The 21,977-nt window shown below is 39.6% G+C and overlaps 1 protein-coding gene across 2 annotated transcripts in view; it reads right to left on the bottom strand.

The window, feature by feature from the left end:
• igf2bp1 (insulin-like growth factor 2 mRNA binding protein 1) overlaps window positions 1-17,523 on the bottom strand; it is a 71,492-nt gene extending 53,969 nt beyond the window's left edge. For both annotated transcript variants that reach the window (XM_040119924.1, XM_040119934.1), the window contains exons 1-2: window positions 16,825-17,523; window positions 15,466-15,526 (exon numbers count right to left, since the gene is read on the bottom strand). In XM_040119924.1, coding sequence (XP_039975858.1) covers window positions 15,466-15,526; window positions 16,825-16,999 — 236 coding nt within the window. In that variant the 5' untranslated portion in view covers window positions 17,000-17,523. The remainder of the gene's footprint in view (window positions 1-15,465; window positions 15,527-16,824) is intronic.
• Between the last annotated feature and the right edge of the window lie 4,454 nt (window positions 17,524-21,977).

The raw sequence follows: 21,977 nt of genomic DNA, 5'->3' as shown, positions 1-21,977 counted from the left end.
ACTATCAGCTTCTCCCCAAGGTCTTGCCGTTGCCGTTTTTGTTTTTGTTTTTTTTTTTAACTCCAACTAATTGTGTCTGCTGTGTTGAATCAGTCTTGTGACCCCAAGGCACTTAAAAGCTTGGGGGAAAAAAAAAAAAAAAAAAAAAATTGTAAATGATGGATGACCATGGTTCATTCATTTCTGTAAAACCTGGTTTTCTATGTCTGCTTTCTGTCTCTTTGCATTCACACTAGCTAACAAAATACCCCTTTTGTTTTCATTTTACCACTTAGTGTTAACAAATGTAATTTATCCTGTTCTTTAATGATTTAAATTACTTATGTGTAGCCGCTGAACTAAAGTTTGCCCTTTTCTAAACCTCTTCGGTTTCAGCAGATTCCACAAAATGAAGAGAGAAGACTAAGGGTCTCCATCTTTAGCTGAAACATGTTTCGACAAAGACATGAGAAGGATCAAGTGAAATGAGAAATCCCGCTCCTCCATGACTGGAAACCGACAGCTGCCATGAAATCAATCAGACACATCTAGTTATTCTGTTGGAGCATTTTCCATGCTGTTGTTTACACAGTTGAGCCTCAAACACAATTTTAAAAAGATTATTTCCTTCACCTTCCTGAAAACACCAGTCAATGAAAGCATCAGATTTTCCAACAATCCCTCCTCTCCACCCATCCATTCAAAGAGCTTCTTCTCCCTAACTGATATACTATTGGTTTATACTTTGGACTCATCCCTCCCTGCTCATTTCTAACCCAACCCTTTCTCCTCGATTATTGTTATGCACAGTAACAATTTACATTTATGGGATCCATATAGCCCCCCCTCCCAAAAAAAAAGAATAATATGGCTTTCATAGAGTACACAATAAAGTATCTGTACATTCAGATATTTGTGGCTGAAATGCATTCCAATCCACAAGCTAACTTTCATTACAATTTTTAAACATTTAAAAACTTCAACATATCCACAAGCGGGTAGCCAGTGAAGGATCATGTCCTTTTCATGTCCCTACTTTCCTATCCCGACCTGTCTCCTACAGGTAATTATACAGGTAGCAATTTATGTTTCCTGAAAACTTTTAGAGCAAAAACTTAATTGCCTTTCAATTTAATTTTAGATATGTACAAATTCCGACACGCCCTCAAGTGGAAAGCCGGTGAGGGATCATGTCCTTGTTGCTGCACGAGTGACTGCTGTTGTTTAGTGAGTTGCCAAAACACAATCATAACATAAGAACGAACTGAAGAAAAATTAAAAATAGCATTTTGCAAAAAGATACACACAGTGGCCCCTTTATCATCAGGTACACCTGTACAATCTAATAAAATGCAATACAAAAGCTCTGCCATAAATTCTACTTTTACAATGTCTATAATTTTCGTTTTTTGTGTTGTAAAATGAAAAAAAAAAAAAAAAAAAAATTTCTAAATTCAATCATATGTCCATTACTAAGGTAATAATTAAGGTATTTTATTGGACTACATTATATTTTTAGGTGTTCATTTTTTTGCCCTTCTCATTTATATGCATGAAGGGGGCAGAATATAAGAAACACCTCAGTTTAATGCAGTCCTGTACAAAACATCCATAACTATGACTTTAATGCTTAACATGTACATTGAATTAACGCCTCTATGACAGTGTCAAAAACTGAGTATGATAGGCATCATAAAAGTAGACTTTATGGCAGAGTAGTTGTGTTGGATTGCATTTGTCTGTGCAGGTGTACCTATTAAAGTGTATATATGTTGCTGACGCACAGTGGTTTAATGCGATCATGAAGAGAAAAGGTTGAAAAGGTTACTTTTTTTTTTAATTAGGAAATTCATCAGCTGTAAAAGCTTTTTTTGGTCTTTTTAATGCTACAAGCAAAGATTTCTTTTTTGTAAGTTCTCTCTGTACAAATGTCTCTCTATATGAAGGGTCAAGCAGGGAGGCAGTGCCACAGTGGATAGGACTCCACTTCAATCTACACAAGTTGACTGTCAAAGTGTACACAAGTTACCATCCTCAAGGCCAAACCTCTTCAAATATAAGTTGTTCTCACTCCAGTGCCTTTGCATGACCGTGATAAACTCATATTATTGTGATATTAATTTTGGACTGAAGCCGGCTGAGTACTTTTGCCATTTTTGGTGTTTGGTGTTAATTAAATGTTAATTATCAGTCAGTCAGTATCCTCCTCTGATATATTGGAGGTCCTTTCCTCACAGGATTTCAACACAGTTTTTGTACAAACAGCCTGGGAACCCTGATATTTCATTTTGTTTTTACTTTTACAAATTTTTTTTATTTATAATAATTCCTTATCTAGAAGTGGTAAACATTACGAGTTTCCCTAAGCAACCTTCTCAGCCAATTATTCAATTAAAAGATCATTTTCGTTTCTAAATGTATGAAAACTGTCTAATTTTTCATAACACCATCACAAAAGTCTATTTAAGCAAATAACAAAATTGTTTCCCGATATCTGCTTAAACTATGACTCAATATTTCTGGGATTAAGTTTAGATCAAATTATTATGGTTTAAATTGGTCATGGTTTTGTTCAATTTAATAAAAAAAGAAGAAGACGACCCATCTGTGTATCTGGTATTTGATCTTGAACTGTCGCTCTGACAGCACAAGTACTAAAGAGTTTGCTTCTGAATCACATGACTCCTGCTCTTATACAACCAAAGTGAGTAAAAGCTAGAACACATTTTGTTGGTTTATAAAAAAGGATAGGAGCTCATTGAAAACCAGGGTTGACCAAACAATAAACTTCAAGGGCTGGTTCCATTTTACAGGTATGAAAAAAACCAAAACTTTGCTGTACACAAAAAAATAAAATAAATCAATCAATTGATAAAAACACATACACCTTCAAGTGTCTCAAATTGGATGACATGACTGTGGATGATGACCGGGGCAGGGCTGGAGGGACGTTCTCTCTCATGTACATCCATACACTCGCTCTATAACACACACACACACACACACACACACGCCCCCCCATATGCACAAGAGGCCCCAGCAGACCCGACCCGTGGGCCCCATACCCCCCCCAAACCAACCCTCCCTTCCCCCTACGCCTTTCTTTCTATTTTTATTTCTTGATCTTTCCCTCTTCCCCCCTCACTGGTCACCGCTCCTCGCATGTGTGGTGGTGTAGCATGCATGTTCCCAAAAGTGTGCAAGTGTGCGTATGCGCCCAATTTATTTATAGTGAGAGAAAGCACAAGAGACGGCGAGAATGAGGGAGGAAAAAAAGAGCAAGAGACACAGGGAGAGTCAGAGATGGAGGGAGAGAGGGGACAGATGGTTTGAACCAGAGAGAAGAAACAATCAGAAAGATGGGGCGGGGGTGGGGGTGGGGGGTGGGTCCTTCTTAAAGAGACAGGACCCATTTACCCCTTCACCTACATAAGGCCTCCATGTATCTCCTCTATGAGATAAGATAAGACCTTCGTCATCAACATTCTTCCTTCAAAATGCTCTTTAAGTTTTGCTTTGTGACTGTCGCTGTTTACGCTAACTGCCAGTTCTTCATTTACAGGTTGTTATCCTTCATTGGTTAAAGACCTATTCCAATGGTTTAATATTGCAATTCAGTAAAGTTGGTGCGCTCACGAGAGAGATTAAAAAAAGAATGGTCAAAATCAGTGCAGCAGAGGCCGTCATATCCTGACTTTTAGTCTCTAGAATGGGTCAAGCTGCATGAACACTAGATTCTACATTGCCCATAATGCAATATGATAGCATCTTTTCAGTTGGCTCTCCCTCCCCGGTCAACACCCATGTCTTTCAAGCTTTATGCCCCCATTTGTAACCAAGGATTTCTGTTAAAAACATGTATTGTCTAAGCCCAAGCTGAAATAACATTACTATGACATCAGTTATTTTCTCAGACTACACAGAGCTCCTTAAGCTCCACAAAATATATTATACAACTGTTTTCACAGGCTGAGTAGTACTCCAGTTGACTACTAAATTCATCTGTGTAAAATTTACGGAGTGGCCCTTAAAAGTTATGGACTGATCATTTCCATGTATTTACAGACTAAAAATGTCAATACTGACTTCCACTTTGAGACTGGACTTAAAATCCACAGTCAAACACTTCGATTCCACTGCATCATTCTTAGTTTTGTGTAAGTCTAATTGATCTGAAACAGGGTTGGAACTGGATGTGTTATAGCAGCAGAACAGGCCTCCGTTTAGAGAAAAAGCATTTTACATTACATTGGATTACTTCAGTCCTCCCAAGAGAGGAATTTAGTTTGGTTGCCCGTGCACAGTGACTAATGACAAACGAGATACAAGTTACTGAAGACACATGAAAGACAAACTTCCACTTCAGTAGTAACACACAAACACACACACACACACAAATATTGCAACATGACATTAGGTGTAGCGTAAGGGCAGCTTTAGCTACTGAGTTAAACAGAAATGTATTTGTAAAATAATAAAACACCAATCAGTGATTTACCCAAAAACAAAACCAATAAAATATACACATGAAATGAAACCTTCAAAATTATTTGCTGTAACAACAATAGATATAAAACAAAACCATTTCAGGAATAGTTTCAGAAGTCCATTTTAATACCATACTCACTTGCCTTTAGGTACTTTTAGAGAGTTATTGGCTATGTAACAATCCCATTTTTAAATGCCCACACTGTAAGAAATGAAAGCTAGCTTTGGAAAAAGTACCTCAATGCTTTCTCTTACGCAATACCATAATTTTAACATACTCTATTACATGTAAAAGACAGATATTTAATTTTTTTGGGTGAATTACTTGAGTACAAAAGTAAGAGCAACAAATATGTACTTAAATTGAAAAAAAAGTACTCAATATGCAGAATGTCCCCTTCTGCCACCCCGTTGAATGAGACTTATATGATTAGAAATATTAAATATTATTGTATTATTATTGTTGATGCATTAACACAAGATGCATTTTAACGCTTCAGCTGGTTGAGCTGGAGCGAATTTTAACCTCTTTTTACAATGCTGGGAATTTCAATCTGTAACAATGCATCACATTTCACAAGGTGATCATACGTTTGTTTGAAATATTTAATCTGTAAAGTAGCTGGTAACTTTATCTGTCAGATAAACGTATTGAAGTGAAAAGTAAAAACATTTTACTCCTGAAATGAGGTGGCGAAGCGTGAAATAGAAATATCCAAGGAAACTACGAGTACTTAAGTAAATAATGACTTTTCAACACTGGGCAATGCCAATAGGGCTGCAGCTACCTGTTACTAACATAGTTGATTAATCTATTTTCTCAACCAACAGATTGATCCAACTGTATAAAACCTTTACATATTCATATGACTGTTATGAATGTCAAAAAAAAAGCATCAAATCCTCACTTTTGAGAAGTTGGAACCTGGGGAATGTTTAGCGTTTTTGCTCGAAAAAAGACAAACAATTAACCGTTTATGAAAGTATTTGCCAAATTTTTTTTCTTATCAACTTTCTGATTAATCATTGCTGGCCTAAAAATAATGTTTCAGCAGTCTGACTTGGCCAACTCAAGCAGGTATCATCCAAAGTTATAGTCTTTTTGGTACAAAATTCTCTCTTTGTGTTTCCTAAGAATGTAGAATGTAATAAATGTTCCAGATTACAGCTCAGCTATGTCCAAAATTTTTTGTCTGATAGCTCTAAAAATGCTGTTCAGCTTAAGTCAAATTTAAAACACATGCATCTATCTTGCAGTCACTCTCATTGGATCCCTTCATGTGTCTGTCTGCCTTTAATTCTATTGCTCGTTCTTGTCTCTCTCGCGAAAAGGCTGGAATGGTGCAGAGAAAATGGCAACACGCCAAGGGAGAGGGAGAGAATGAAAGGGAAAAAAGGGAGAGGGAGAGAGAAGTGAACATACTGTACCAGAGAGAGGGAGAGAAGAAAACAAAAAAAGACAGTGAAGGCATGAACAGAGAGAGAGAGAGAAAGAAAGAAAGAGAGAGAGATTAAGTCAGAGCATGCGTGTGTGTGTGTGTTGTGTGTGTGGGCGAGAGAAGCAGGGAGGGAGGGAGGACCGAGTGATTTTTTTTTGCTGCTTGCAGGTGCTCCTGCCAGACGATTGGTCGCACCCCCCTAGCTCCCTCCGCCCACCGAACCCTCCTCCTCTTCCTTCTCCTCCCTTGCAACGGGAGAAGAAGACAAACCGTGGTGTGCTTCTCCTTCTCCGAGCCTCTTACTCTCTCTTTCTGTGTGTCCTGCTGCGTGAGAACTGCACACACACAGTTCCTCACATGCATGATATATTTTGAGTGCATTTAAAGTTGCCACAGTTCACAGAATGCACAGAAAAGGAAATAAGGAAAACCGATGCAGCTCTAGAGGTTACAGAACAGAACAGAAGGTTATGATAAACAGATAGCGTTAAGTATCAGAATGTTTCAAGTTCTGTAAAACCTACAAAATATAAACTGAAACATGAAAAGAAAAAAAAACATTACACAAAAATCTGAGATCTGCAAAGCAAAGCCTGAATTAGAAGGTCTGATTCGAGGACAGAAACTGGAAAAAAGGAATTCCAGATAGCATCACTAAAGTTTCCAAAAAAATTGGTTCTTGCAACACGTCTGCTTCCACGTGAAAGTGAAAAGACACTTATATTTCTAAACTGCTGACTGGTGCCTTTCAGTCAGATATGAAGTCAAAATGTATATCACATTTTTGAACAGATACAATGTTATGAAACCATGCAGATGGCGGCTACCAACAGTTCTTGACATCATCTGAGTGGTACACTTATATTTTCAATCTCAACGCTGTCTTTAATAACAGCTATTAAATCTCTCAAGGCTGTCGAGGTTTGACTCACATGCTTCAGTAGGATTTCAGCAGATTCTATTCTATAAGATTCTATGGCATTTTAACCTGAGTTTAAGCATGCACCCTGCTGAAGTGTCCCTGAGCAACACACTGAATCCCCACTAGCTTTACTGGACTGTGACCTTCCTGTTGGAAACAACACAGGAGCAACAGCCTCCGTCACACATAAGGGCTGAATGAGAGTCAGTGAGGATGGCATCCATATTAACCGAATGAGAAAATCAGGGTGAATGGAAAGGACTAAATGAGCTTGTTAACAAAATAGCACGGCAGTGCATTAATAGTGTGTTTACTTGCTGCTTTTACAGATGATTAAGCCAATCATCTCTAAGTACTGATTGTCTTATAAGGAAGCTATCAAATCCGTAACACTTTTTTGCACGATTGAATAGCCAATAAGAACGTCTGCGAGTGCGTTTAAATTAACGCTGCAGGTGAGTGGGGCCATATGAAACGTAACATTGAGACACTGAATGTGATGTGCACGGGAAAGCATAATCTGCCGCTGCCCTGTTACATAGAAAAAAAACGTCCTGGGATTTTTAATGGGATCAAAAGTTGATATTTTAGGGCATTTCTTCATATTAATTAGACTCATTATACTTTTGCTTGGATGTTTAGAATATGAGGGATGTATAAAGTAGGGGTGCAATGCAAAGCTACAATCTGTATCTTTATACATCATAAAACATTGCTATATTTCAATTCATACCAGAAGTGGGCGTAGCCTATACCAAAAGCTCTTGGAGATTGTCTAAACTTGTTTCATTATAGTTCATTAAATTTGTTGAATTCCTCTCCCCGAAGAAACAATGAGCTTTATTTATTATAAGCTTTTGTTGGGCCCACCTGAGTCCAAAAAACTGGTTTTAGACTTTGTATATATATTTTCTGAACAAGTGAATTATACCACACACACAATCTACGAAAAATGCCCGGTTGGGGGATGATGTTTGGGAGGACGCCAGGCATCAATTCATGCAGTTCAAGGTGGTGCATAGGTTTCATTATTCAAAAACTACAAAACAACGTCCTCTCTATGTGATCGGTGTAAATCTGCAGAAGGCTCTCTGACCCACCTTTTCTGGACATGCCCAAAACTGGGCCATCTTTGGTCTGACATAATGAAGCGGTTCTCTGACATGCACGGCTGTATGTATGAACCTGATCCACAGATTGCATTATTTGGGTATTCTCTTCCCCTACTTATCAACAGTGTCTCTGTGCAAAGCACTATTACGTATGGAATGGTAATCGCAAAGAAAGTAATTTTAAGGCTCTGGAAGTCAGATACTGTGCCTCAGTTTAAGACCTGGTTAATTGAGCTCACTGGTATATTACGCATGGAGAAAGTTCAATATGGCATGATGGCCAATCGTCAAATCTTAATAGATTTTCTGAGATATGGCAGCCATTTCTGGATCACCTTGCTCGGTATGATGCTGAGCCTGACTGGCAACAAAATCCATAGTGTGCCGTCCACCTCTCTCACCGAGTGCTTGTGCCAAGATGTGTAATGCTAGTGATACAGCAGTGTAATTGAATATTCCCTTTTTTTTATGTGTCTCTGTTTTCTGTACTGTATTATAAAGAATCTTAACAAAAAATATTTAAAAAAAATTGTTTTCACACTCCTCATATATAAAGTCTGGTACCAACAAAATATAAAAAAAAATAATATTTTAAATAAAATAATAGCTATTGTCTTGTATTTCAACCACCTTTAAAAAAGGAAAAGGTATGTCTAAACTGAGCCTAAATAAAAGCTATTTAACAGTTAAAGATCCAGCTGTCAGGAAAACGGAACAGGTTGTTTGTATATAATGTGAGGAGGCCCAGAAGAAAGTAAAGTGGATGTCAATGATATAAAATGACAAAGCTAAAGAAAGAAAAACTGACCATAATAGCTCATTGGGTCATGCTGCATCATTTAAAAAAAAAAAGAAAAAAGAAAAAAAGAGGGAGGGAGTTGGACCGGATGAAAAATAAGTCAGCTCAAAGTATCTATAATAAAAACTGAGAAAGGTATCGACAAAAGCGTGTAAAGCTCCCTAGGCCATTTTGTAGCTCAGTTTAAGGTGGTCCCTAACTACATCTCACCATTTTTTGTCTACTGCCAAGTTGTGCAAAGTGTCACAAGGTTTCAGTATCTGATCAAGGAGTAAACGTAAACACCTGTGAACAAACAGTCAAGCTTTATCATGCACTGCACAACTGCTCTCAAAAACATTTAGTGTGCATTAATGATAAATGGGGTTTCTTGTACAAAAGTAAATATGTCAATTTAAGAGATATTTCTCCACCACAAAAGGATTAGGTGCAGGGGATGTGTTTCAACAAACTAGTCAGTAAACATTTACATTCAGTATAGGCTGACATGTTAACCAATAGAATCACTTTGCGCCATTTTGAGCAACTGTTTATTAACTGTAGCGATCTCCTTCCGAGATTTTTACATCTTGCTGCTGCAATGAACGTTTAAATTGTCTGGTCTTAACCTGTTTAATCCAATCCGATTAAAGCTGACCATAAACCTTAAATACAGAGAAGGTTTCTCCACGTTTCTGGACATATGTTATAATGTAATTTTAAAAAATTAAATTAAATACATTTAAAAATATATTTGTTGGAAATTAATTTGTTTCCCTCTAATATCCGTTTTTTTTCCTTATACCTCTTCTTTTGCTAAACTACTGTTATGTCCACACTAAGTCCTACGAGGAGGGCTCAAATTGCTTCTTGTTTGAGGGATTACAAGCCAGAGAGACTGGGAACCACAAGCGCGTTGGCTTGTTTTGTCTTGAGTTGAACTCCTCCTGTTTATTGATCGCATAAGCTAGCTTTGAAAAGTTTACTTCAAGAGAACAAACTTCTCAAGCACATAACAACAGAAAGGCAGAGATTGAGAGTTCATTCTTGACCTTGAAAATAGTCGTTTGACAGAAAAACACGCTAACTCAAGGTCGGCATCTGAGCAAACGCCATCCACTGAAGTGGACTTCGAAATACAACTGAAATTTCTAGAAAAAGCTAGTAAGTGGACCCTATCATTTTTTGTCAAACCAAAAAGCATCTTCACAGTTGGATGCGGACTGTGCCTTAACAACACTCAGGGTGGGTTCATCATGACAAATACATGGGACACGGTTGAGCTTCAGTCTATGTTTAACAAACTTTTTTGGAAATTGTAGTGGAGATTTTGCTGCTTCTTGGGATTCCAAACATATCCAACTGAATCACGGGAAGATTACTATAAAAAGATGCCTAAAATATCAAGAATTTTCCATTTGTTTTGATGGTGCAGCCAAGATGAAACCCAGTTGAATGTGAGCTTGAGTGTTTCACTCACAGTGTAGCTATATAGTAGCTTCACTCTACTGCTGGAATAAGCAGACACAAGATACGTAATAACATTATACATTGTGGGAAAAATATATTTTGAATCTTGAAGCTACTTAAAAAAAAAAAAAAACTGGGAATATTAAGATTATAAATGATATTCCCACCTGGTGTTGTTTCAGTATGTCACAGTCTGTCAGTGAATGGCAGAAAAACTGGGATCCTCATCTGTCCTCCATGTTTCTTTTACTGTTCAGTCCAGACACAATCTGTTTTATCAAACCCGACTCATTATGGAGGACATAATAATAAATAGAGAAGGATTCTCGGTCAGCTAAGAGTCGATACCCTGACATGCCCCACGTTCAAAGCTCCACTGGCATACAATACAAAGCTCCAGAGGAGCAACAGAGAGGCTAGTGTTAGAGCTAATGCACCACGCCATACTAAAATAGTTTACTAATTACACAAAAGATGACGAGATCTTTCTTCTCATGTAAATTACAAAGCAAAAATATCTTTCGACTTTATTTCACACCTAGAATCATGCACTTTACATAACAGTGACCAAACCAAGATTATTTGAAAATTTTGTCAACGTATATGTGATGGAATTGTTCAGACTAATGAGGTGGAAATGGTGGAGGGAGGACAGAAGGAATGACTCACATAAACCAAGTGGTGTTGCTTTGGTTCATGGTGATCCTTGATTGACTGATGGATGTTGATAGGTGGGAAGGGGTTTCACTGGAAAATAACCGTCTTACAATCCATACATCATAAGGGAATATAAGGAACAAGAATGGGATGAGAGGGACAGGATCTGATTCTGTCCTCTGAATTCACACACACACACACACACACACACACACACACACACACACACACACACACACACACACACACACACACACACACACACACACACGAGTGATGGGATGCTGTGGTGGTATTCAACTAGCATTAGGATAGCTTGGCAATGCATGCTCAGGCACCCTAGATTAACTTTTTATTTTATTGAATTGAAAACAATAGTTTTTATCTGAGGAAAGTGGAAGCGATGACTAGAACATAAGATAATCGGTTGCACAGGGCAGCTTAAAAATGTTGGACACAGAAGCAAATTTTTTTTTCCAGTTTTGAGATGAGAAAAAATTCAACAGAATGTTTGTTTTTTTGGGGGCTTTTATTTAACAATCTAAGAAAATGCGTATTTCTCATAAGGCTCTACAACAAAAACCTACCTTTGATTATTGTCAGACTTTCTGAATAAAGTCAGTCATAGAGCTCTAGTTGGCTTTTAATGCCATGTGTCAATAGGGTGGCGGTTTTATGATTGTCCACAAAAAAGAGAGAGAGAGAGTGTGTGTGTAGGTACAGCCATGATGAATTCAGTTATATGACAATGTTCCTTGCCCACTACCTGAACGATGAATAACAACAACAACAGGTACTTAATAAGATTACCTGCAGTGAAGCTAAGCTTATACAGAAAACTGTGATTACTAATTATTCCACAATGTAGAAAACAACAACAGCAACAATCTTAGTAGATCCTCGTGCATTCAGGTTGCAGACTCAGGATGGATTTCATTCTAAGTCACATGGTGATGATTTACCTTTGAGTCGCAATCAGTCTATCTACCCAGTGCAGAAATAATACAAACAACAGGTGAACTCTCTTTTACTTTTTAAATAAAGTTAAATTATGTTAAAATTAACTTAATTACATTAAATCTGGTGTAAAATTGGCATAAAACACTTATTAAAATAAAATTTTCATAAAAACATAAGTGTAATTTTCTCTAAATGTTTCTCGTGTTGCAATTAAACTTTTAAAAAGTCAATAATTGGTACACCAACACTAACAAACCCATAAATACATGACAAAATAATTTTTTGAAGAATACACATTTTTATGTGATTGGTTGCAGCAACAAACTGCGTTTTTGCAGACTGGATCCACAAGATTTTAACGCAAACATTGTTTATTAAATTAAAAATTGAAAATACTTAAACGATTTTTGGTTTATGTTGTTGCTGTTGTGGGTTAGTTTTATGCTCACAATCTCTCACTACAGGCATTCTGTACATTTTTCTCTCCAGACAGGAGGGCTTGTTCTCTCTGAGCATCACAGACACACACACACACACACACACACAACCACACACACACACACACACACACACACACACACACACACACACACACACACACACACACACACACACACACTTCACCCCCCCTCTCCTGCACCCCTCCCAACTCTTCCCTCTGTTCCTCTACCACTCTTGCTGACCTCCCACAAACCTCCACAGCCTGACACACAGTTCAGTCAGCTTAATGGCGAATATTATGACTGTCTCTGAAATTTTAAATCCTTAAATCTCCATCTTATAGAAGTAATTTCTTGAGACAGACAGACACACACCCACGGCATACACATCCAAAGCACGGTCAGGGGTCAGGGGTAGCCATGGACAGCGCCCCCTGCAGCCTATAAGGGGTTCAACACTGACGCTTATAGATGAGAGAAAAGGAGTGGAACCCTAGAACTTTTAGTTACAAGACTGCCCCTACTACCTCTCCCCAAGTCCGTCCTTTAAATAAAGAATTCAGTTCCCTCTTAACACCCTCCCCTCCCACACAAACACACACCTCCACTGGGATTCTATGTCAGAGTAAACTGCATACAACACCCACTACACACTCAGCAGCAATAACAGACCTACCTACTTTCAGAATTTGACAAGACTACAGTAAGATTAAAAGGAAAAGACCAAAATGATATGAAACAGAAGCTGCCTGTTAAGTACTTAGTGGAAAAAATATGTAAGTATTAATTATTTCCCTTATTTATTTAGTATAAAAGCACTCCTTATAAAAAACAAAAAAGTTGTCCGTTTGCGCATATTTACATGAATTAATAAATACACCACTGATGTTGTTTCTCAGCTGGGATATTTTTAACATTTACGAAGTAATTCAGTACCTTTGTGTTCACTCAAACATCACACAGATGTGTATCGGTACAGTAGTTGAGCAGATGTTTGACAAATATTTAAACAATAATTTTGCGACATAATTTGGATAATTTGGCTTCTGTTAGCTGGGTATATGAACGGCCATTTTAAAATGGGACTTTCAAAAATTGTTTTACGTGGTATTAATCCTCTCCTACAGCATTAATTTTTAAAACTGGAACACTTTTACTATTAACAACAATTGAACTATCCTAGTTTTGCTGCTACAGGGTGAGCTGGTCACTGAGGAGACTCATAACGACACACGGTGAGAAAAAAAAAAAAAAGAAAAAAAAAAACCCAGCAGCCTGTGCAGTGATCCTGCTTCATTCAGAGCTTCGCCATTTTAGCCTCACTGCCTGACGTGAAGTGACTCCTCTTTGCGTGGAGGCACCACGTGTTGTGGAACCACTGAAGGCCTTGGCTCGCCCATGGTGGCCCCCATCTCACAAATCACCTTTATCATTATGGCTCTTCAAGGTTATCACAGAAAAGGTCTGGGACACTGTGCACAACACACAGCACCATCAGAATTATTTACTGACCCACTGAGAGATTATAAGAAATTACAGCCTGCTGCCATGTTGGTTCCCTAAGCATGACAAGTGACCTGTTTCTGCAGTTTGACGATAATTGTAAGATCCAGCCTCACTGCCTAATGCCATTCAGCTACAGATAGACCACATTGCTGGAGGTTTTACGCCACAGCCATGTTGCAACATTTTTGGTGCAGAGCAGGCGCCCCAAACCAGCTCAAATTCAGATATTCGGCCACATTCACACAAAATCACTTGAATGCTGATGACACATAATGTTAAAATTTATTTGAAGCAAACAATGAACCATCAGGATGAAATATACATTCACTGGCCTTTTCTGAGAATGGGATACGCACATAGGCACACATGTGGCCAAATAGCAGAACATGGAGAGCTGTGCTCACTGCTCACCTCGTATCTGTGCCAAAGGTTACAGGCATGAAGGATGGTCCATAGGCGAATTCCACGATACTGTTTAAAGCAGGTCAAGTCTGGCTCTTAACACAGAGCAGCTGATCTACAATGGACCCCAGTTTATCAGTTTATCCCTTGGACAGAAGGAATTGCATTTTTTTTTTTTTTTTAAAAACCCAAGTCTAAGCTACAGGTATTTTATCTCCACTGAGATGCTTAACCATCATGATGTTTTAATGGGCAAATATTTACACCACTATAATATTTTAAAATTCACAGCTGACAGAAAAATAGGTCAAAATATATCAGAGTAATTGCCTGTAAAAATTCAAAATAAAAAGCTGTGTTTTTTCAAGAAACAATGAGATTTAACTGAAAAAATTATGCTAAATGTATTAAACATTTTTGAAATATTTAGGGCTAAGTTAAATCACATAAACCTCAACATTTGCTTCTTAAATTGGAAATATTTTTCCAAGCCGAAATAAATTTAATAATTATCAGACTGAATTTACGTAATGACGAACAGTATCGACTTTTTTTAATTGTCTTGCAGCCAGAGATGAATGTAATCAAAATGTGTACATAGGCTCACACTAAACCAAATGGGTCAAAAGCTGCATGCGTGGAATAAATGCATCTACGCAAATATTGATGGGCTGTGCTTTCTAATCCAACTCAGTTTAAAAAGTTGCCAAACGTAACTGTGGAATCAGCTACAGGACACACTCATTTGTCAAATGTAAATTTCCTCAGGATATTTTACAATCCCGTTAATGAGTGTAGCTGGATGTCAGGGGTGGACCTGCAGCCTGTAAAGCTAGTTCGTGGTTTGAGCCTAATCTGATGAGTTTGCAAAAGAATATTATTTCTTTACGTGCTTTCTGGCTTTCACCCTGCACCACTCAACCAAAAGCAGCGTTTTCGAATGAAGAGGAAGAAGAAGAAGAAGAAGAAAAAAACCCCAGCTACACGCCACAACACGGCAGGCAGCTAGCTAAAGCTGTCACAGTTCAGTTTCCACAGCAATGGCCGACAAAGTTGAGGCTCCAGACAGGCACACCAACAAACACAACCAAACTAGCTACTACAGCACCGAACGCAAGCCTCCAATGGCTTTTCACACAAGGAGGACACATGAGCATGTCTCACCGTAACACTAACACAAAATTCATCGGGGAAACCGTAGTATTTAGTGATACTCCATGAAAGAAAAGGCCTGGACAAGGTGATGCAACACATGAAAGGGGGTTTACAGGGAAGGGGGAGGGGTGGTCTAGTACTGAGTACTGTTTAGTACCTTTGCTTCTTGGGGACGGAGTGCTCGACCTCAATGCGTTTCCCATGAAGTTCCACTTTACCTGTAAAAAAAACCCAAAACATTAAAAAACGGGTTCAGAACGGACTGTGGCTACATGCTAACTGTTTACTAGCTATTGCAGGCATATGGGGGGAGGGGGCGTGCTGTATTCAGGGTATACAGCTAAAGTGGAGGACCCCTTACAGCTAACTTTTTTGAACCTGCCGCTTATTAAAGCATCAGAAAGAACCCAAACCATAGCTGGGAGGAAGGGTCGAGGCGGACCGGTTCAAAAGGGCCCAATTCAGGACTTTAAAGTCACGAAATAAGTGAATGGACTGAGCATTGGACTCTGTGTCCCACTATAGGCTACTTAAACCCCTCAGAGACACAGTGTAACAACTATACGAATATTAATTTTATCCTATGACTGGCGCTGTGTCTTTCACCAGAATGAAACTCATCGTGCTGTTTTAAAAAGGGCTTCCTCTGGAGTTTGGGTATTGGTGGAGGTGAGGCTTCATATAGAAGAAGCAGGGGGAGCTGATTGGCATGGCGACCTTGCCTCCTCACGTTACATGTGTAGGAAATCATGTGAAATAAGCTACGAAGCTCTCGCGCCGCCGGGTGAATCAAGTTTTAACAATAATGGTGCCACTCGTCGATCTTTTCGGTTTCGTGGGTATGCGAGGCCTGTTTCAATACGTACACGGGGTAAGATTTTCCTATCTTTGTCATTGTGGACTGTCGGCTTAGAGGGGGAGGAGAGCCAGCGAGGCTTTATTCTATAGCACGAGAGATAACTCAACCCGGTGCAAGGCGTGCAAGACATCAGAATGCCACTCAAACGCACAATTTAGCAAAAAAAAAAAAAAAAGAAAAACAAACAAGCAAAAACAAAAAACGGACAAGCCGGAATTATCGCCGTGTTACAGCTAAATAAATAAATAATAGAAATAATATCTCCTTCGTTAAATAGCGATATTGTGGAGTAGTGCTTAACGTTCGCCACGGGCTTTGGCTTGACTGTATAGCTTTACGTTTACACTACGTGTGTCCCTCCCCCTTGCAAAAGTTGAATGGCTCCCCTGGGCATGTAGCTCTCGACACACACCGGGATTCGGCAAGCTAGCATCAATAAAATAATAGCGTGAATTAATTTTTATCCGGCACGTTCGTGCGGACGCCTCGGAGGCGAACGGAGAGTGAAACCGGGGCACACCGCTGAAGATGGGCATGCAGCCGGGGCTGCAGCCTACACCGGCGTCTAACGCTTCCCTGTAGAATGAATGAAACTAAAAGGTGGTAGGGTTTGGGGTTTTTTTTCCCCTTGGTGGTTAGTAGTCCACCTTAACTCACCAGAAAACGTCTCGATTGCCTTCATGGCCCAGTGATCGTCCGGACAATCCACAAACGCATAGCCGGTTTTCATTAGAAACTGTCCAGAGTATGGGATCTTGTGGTCGTCAAAGGTTTTTCCTAAGTCCTCGGCGGTCACGCTGTCGCCTAGATTCCCAATGTATAGCTTGTGCATGGTGGAAATTGTGTTTTCCGAGTCCAAAACCGAAAAAGCCAAACCCGATGATAACTCAAATCAAGCCAGCAAAAAAAAAGTTTCTCTCCTGTATTCGCTAATAGAGCAACAAGATATTGTCACACTTGCAACACTAACTGAAAGTAGAAATCACGCTGGATCGCAAGACTATATAAAAAGATAAAGAAGACTTAAAAAAAGAATACAAAAGGGGACAAGTGTTAATTCTCGACAGAGAATTAAATGAGATTTCAAAAGTGTAAAAACAGATGGTATTGAATTTATCTGTAAATCCAGTTGATTAAGTGGAGCAGGAGAAGAAATGAAATCCCTTGACTTGCAGTCGGCCCCGACAGACGTACAAAGCAGCAGCCTATGGCCCTCTACCGCACTGTGGAGGAGGTGGGTTGTACTGGGTGGATTTGATGATGGGTCTACGGTGGAAGAGTGGGGGAAAACTATGGCGGGATCAAGTCGGGAGAAATGTTTTCCTCTCTCTCTAGTTTTCTACCCTTCCCTCTTTCAGCGATCCGCCTGCTGCCGGTGGAGGGGTGACGCCGCCCCATCCACCGACTCCAATTCACGTTTTTTTTTCCTTTTTTTTTTTTTTTTTTTTTTTGTGTTTGCAAAGAGGAAACCACGTGGTCTATTTGGAGTAGGTTAGAGAGAGGAGGAAGGGGAGGGGGCCTCCCCATCTTATCCTAGGGTATTCACCAGATGAACGCGTGTGTACATGTGCGCGCACACGGGCACACAAGCCGAAACCCCCTATTCCGTGCCGTGCTCGCCCCGCTCTATACTGTACTTGTGCACGGTGCTGTCTGTGCGCTGTACTTGGGCTTTTATGCAACATGACGTACCACACATGCGCTTAATACGCTTCTGCTCGTGCGGGCGGAGGCTATATAGAGAGACTTCCTTCACTACACAGTAATGTTAAGCTAAAGGCTATGGCCGGACAACCTCTGGGCGCCGAACTGTTTTTATTGCCTTAACTCACTTCGCAGTACAACACCCTGTGTCGACGAGCCGAAGGCCCCGGCGGCCAGAAACGCTTCAAATGTAAATAATGAGGCACCGCCTGCTAACTCTATGGCCTAGCACCCACACCTCTCTGCTGTTCCCGCCCTCTGGATGAATATGATAAGTGGTAAAGAAGTTAGTTGTCAAGATGTTACATAAATGGCCTATGGTGAGGCGAGGGCCGGTTGGGGTGGCGGAACAAAAGGTCCAGAGGCCAATTTCTGCTGCAGGGACCGCAGAAGGGTTGCTGCTTCGACGCGGAAACCTTCCACTAACTTTGACACATTGTTGTCTACGCCCGGGGCCCTATTAAGTGAAACAATGTATCAGATATGGCGGCGATACAGTGTAACTACAGCACACAGTCCAGGCTGTTGTTGAAAGGCGGGCGGGGATCTCCGTAGCTCTCATTTGGCGTTAAACTGCACCGCCCCTCTGCGTTTAAGACACTTCATAAAATTACTGTGTTAGTAGGATATTTGCTCTCTAAGGTCATGGCTTCCAACAGGCGACACCCAGAGTTAAACTACAACTAAAGCACTGTGCCCAACCAGGCGTGTTAGCTTCTGTCTAATCCATTTTATCATATTTCTCTGTGTGGGGCGCAGAGGAAACAAGAGTCTGGCGCAGTCGCTGGGCTACAGCACCACAGACAGCGCGCGCCCCTCCGCGTCGATGGAGGCTTCTCAAAATGGAGGCAGTGGCTGGTGAACAGGCCTGCCTGCCCCCCACCCCCCACCCACACACACACACACACACACACACACACACACACTCGCAGAGTTTGGCTGTGGTTCACGTTGGAGCTCTATGCGTCCAGTGTGTGCGTTTCTCACACTCTCCTGTTTTGGTTTAGGCTCCATTTAGCGAGTGTGGAGTTGGGTTTTAGAAGACTCTTTCCTCTGTGTGCGAGGCTATGTAGACTTTCCGGGCACACCGTGCAGGCCCATAGGCAACGTGAGCACTCGCTTTGTTAGAAAATGGCTCCTACACACAAAATGGATCCAAACCCTCGAAGTGGTTGTACAGTAACTGTTGCGTCACCATGGTTGGCACCGACTAACGAGGGCATTTTGTTATCAAAACATAACTATTTTTTTCAGTAGCGTATAGGAAGACACCCGCTGTTGGCTGCGAGTTCATTGGACGAAATTCTGTCAACAGTTCTCAGTGTATTTAGTCTGTATCTACTTTGCAAAGTGCCTCTTTGTGTAAGTATGTAAACTCCGAGCTATGATTCAGTGTATCTGTTTTAGCCCGTGTATTGTTATTACATTAGCCCTGGAACCACATGGATATAGCCTGTTAAGGATAGAGTGGAGCTTTAGCCATACTAGGTATTATTCCTAAATTAATTTAATTATCATCTCCAATATTAAAACCACAAACACGACACACGTTAGCCACAGCAATATCTTTATTGGATTAAACAGCTTGAATTGCTTTATGAAGTGGAAGAATAAGACACGGAGTAATACTGTAATTATGCAGTAATCAAAGCTTCAAGACCATTTAATATAGAATGATGTTTAAAGGAAAAGCCATAATACATTCATGCTATACTGTACAGTCAACTAAAGACTCCCTTTTAGACCAGCCTGAGTTTTGATTCTCTATTCATTGCTCTGAAGCTGCTCCAGATTCAGTTTACCCTTTCCTCCCTTTCTTCCTACCTCTTCTACCCCAGCTCTTTGAGAACATACAAGTGAAGTTTTTCCCCCCTTTTTTTCCTCCTCGTGAGACGGCTTGAACTCCTCTCCACAAACCCCCTTTCTCCTTTTTTTTTCTTCTTTCTTTCAAAACACACACAGACCGGTCACAGGGGAGCTGGAGAGGTCACAGGCTAGGGTCTCCAGCGGTCAAATAACCGCATAGGATGCAACATATTTTGAGGCTTTTGAATGAAAGGAGTGTGAGGGACCTTTCTCCAGTGTGGTAGAAAAAGAAAAATGATTACATCTGTTCCATTAAAACATTGACTGAGATTAAGTATAAAAACTAAAACAGGAATTCTATAGCTAGCTGTTTATCTAAGGTAACATATTCTCAGTGTTTTTGTATCCCACAAAAATCCATTACATTTGTACTTTAGTCACGTAATGTTGAAATTATCTATATATTTTTTGTCCACAGTTTGTGTATATACATTATGAATAATGAGCAAATAGATATTATTTTATTATGCAAACTTCCCTTTTTTCAGACTCAAGAGTTTCACAAACAAATCAAATTGATCCCATGAGCTTCTCAGTGATAAAAAAAAAATATTCATGTTTTCCTCCTTTGCAAAACACTCTCAATACTCCATGACCACACTCTGCACCAATTGCCTGGAATAAATACAGATGTCACTGCCCTGCCCCAGACCTCCAAGAAATTTGAATGTGAATTCAGAGACTGCTGCTGTCCTTGGACACCAATGAACATTATTTATCAAGGCCAGTCTTAAAGTCTTAAAGCACAAGTTATAAGCTAAGCTTATGGCACTCCTGTTTCTCATCCCTATATCAGAAAAATATGTTTCGTATCCTGTTCCTGTGTTGGTACCATGGGAATCGTCTCCCCTTATCTTTGCCTCAACCCCAAACAAAAGTGCCTCTCCTAGTAAAACCTGTCTGCTGTCTTTTCTTATTTTTTCCTTTATGATTTATCTGTTTTATGTTATCCTCTGTCTGGATCCTGTAAAAACCTGGCATCTCCAAAATACCAATCATTTACAGTGTGTCTTTCTAAAATCCAAACAGTAACAGGTGCATCAGGCTGAAGAGTTTCATGGCTCAATGGCTAAAATAATCACACGTAATGTTAAGTTCATTAATGTGTGCTGGCTGAGTGTGACTTAGTGTTAACATTGTAGCTGGTTGAGGTGGAGCTGATATTTAGGGTTGCAGCTAAAGATTATTGTCCGAATTGCTTGATTCATTTAATCTTTAAACCATCAGAAAAATGTCCATCATTATTTCCCAAAGCCCAAGGTGATGTCATCAGATGTCTGATGTTTTGTCCTACTAACTGTCCAAATGTTCCATTTATTATATGTGTTATTTATTTATACGTAATATATTTTAAATAAATATTTGGCTAGTGCATCACTGTCTTGAATATCATAATATGTCTTTACTGGGAAATCTTAATCTGTAAAATAACTAGTCACTAAAGTTGCCAAATAAATGTAGAGTAAATGTAAGTGTAAAGTAGCATAAAATAAAAATACTCAAGTAAAGTAAAGTATAAGTACCTCAAATTGTATTTAAGCACAGTATTTGAGTAAATGCACGTATTTACATTCCAACACTGCGAATAAATTCCTCCAGGAAATTAGTTTTATTTTTTCTACTCATGCACTCCTTAACACTGCCATCAATGGTATCACAAGACCCTGTCAACACAGTCTTCCCTTGTGTGTGTGTGTGTGTGTGTGTGTGTGTGTGTGTGTGTGTGTGTGTGTGTTGGGGGAGGGGTGGATAGGCGGAGGTCAAAGGCTGTAGAGAAACGGTGAATTGGGGAAAGCGGAAGGAGGAGACAAACTGCCACGGGAAATGCAAAAGGGGTAATGTTCAGCTTTTCTTCTACTTTGTTTTTCTGTTCTTTGTCCTACTCATACGTGATGTTAGATCATAGCACTTCATGTAATATTATATTTTTGGGTGTCACTTTGTTGTCTCTCTGAAATGTTGTGTGAAGAGGTAACAATACCTTGCTGTGACTGGTAGGAAAAATGATGACTTTCAGTAGCAGCACAATGTGAAAGGTCCTGAATTCAGAATTTCACTAAAGTAAAACTACAAAAGTATTAACATCAAAAATGTATATTAAATACAAAAAGTAAAAGTACTGGCTATGCAGATTGGCCCACGTCAGAATAGCGTATATTATTATTATAATTATTGATGCACTATAAACTTAACTTTTGCTACTACAGGTGGGTCTAAATTGAAATCACTTTATATAGTGC

Source organism: Xiphias gladius, chromosome 3 (assembly GCF_016859285.1).
Source record: "Xiphias gladius isolate SHS-SW01 ecotype Sanya breed wild chromosome 3, ASM1685928v1, whole genome shotgun sequence".
Classification (NCBI taxonomy): domain Eukaryota; kingdom Metazoa; phylum Chordata; class Actinopteri; order Istiophoriformes; family Xiphiidae; genus Xiphias; species Xiphias gladius.
Note: the sequence above shows the minus strand (reverse complement) of the source record. Positions and strands in the feature narration are given on the sequence as shown.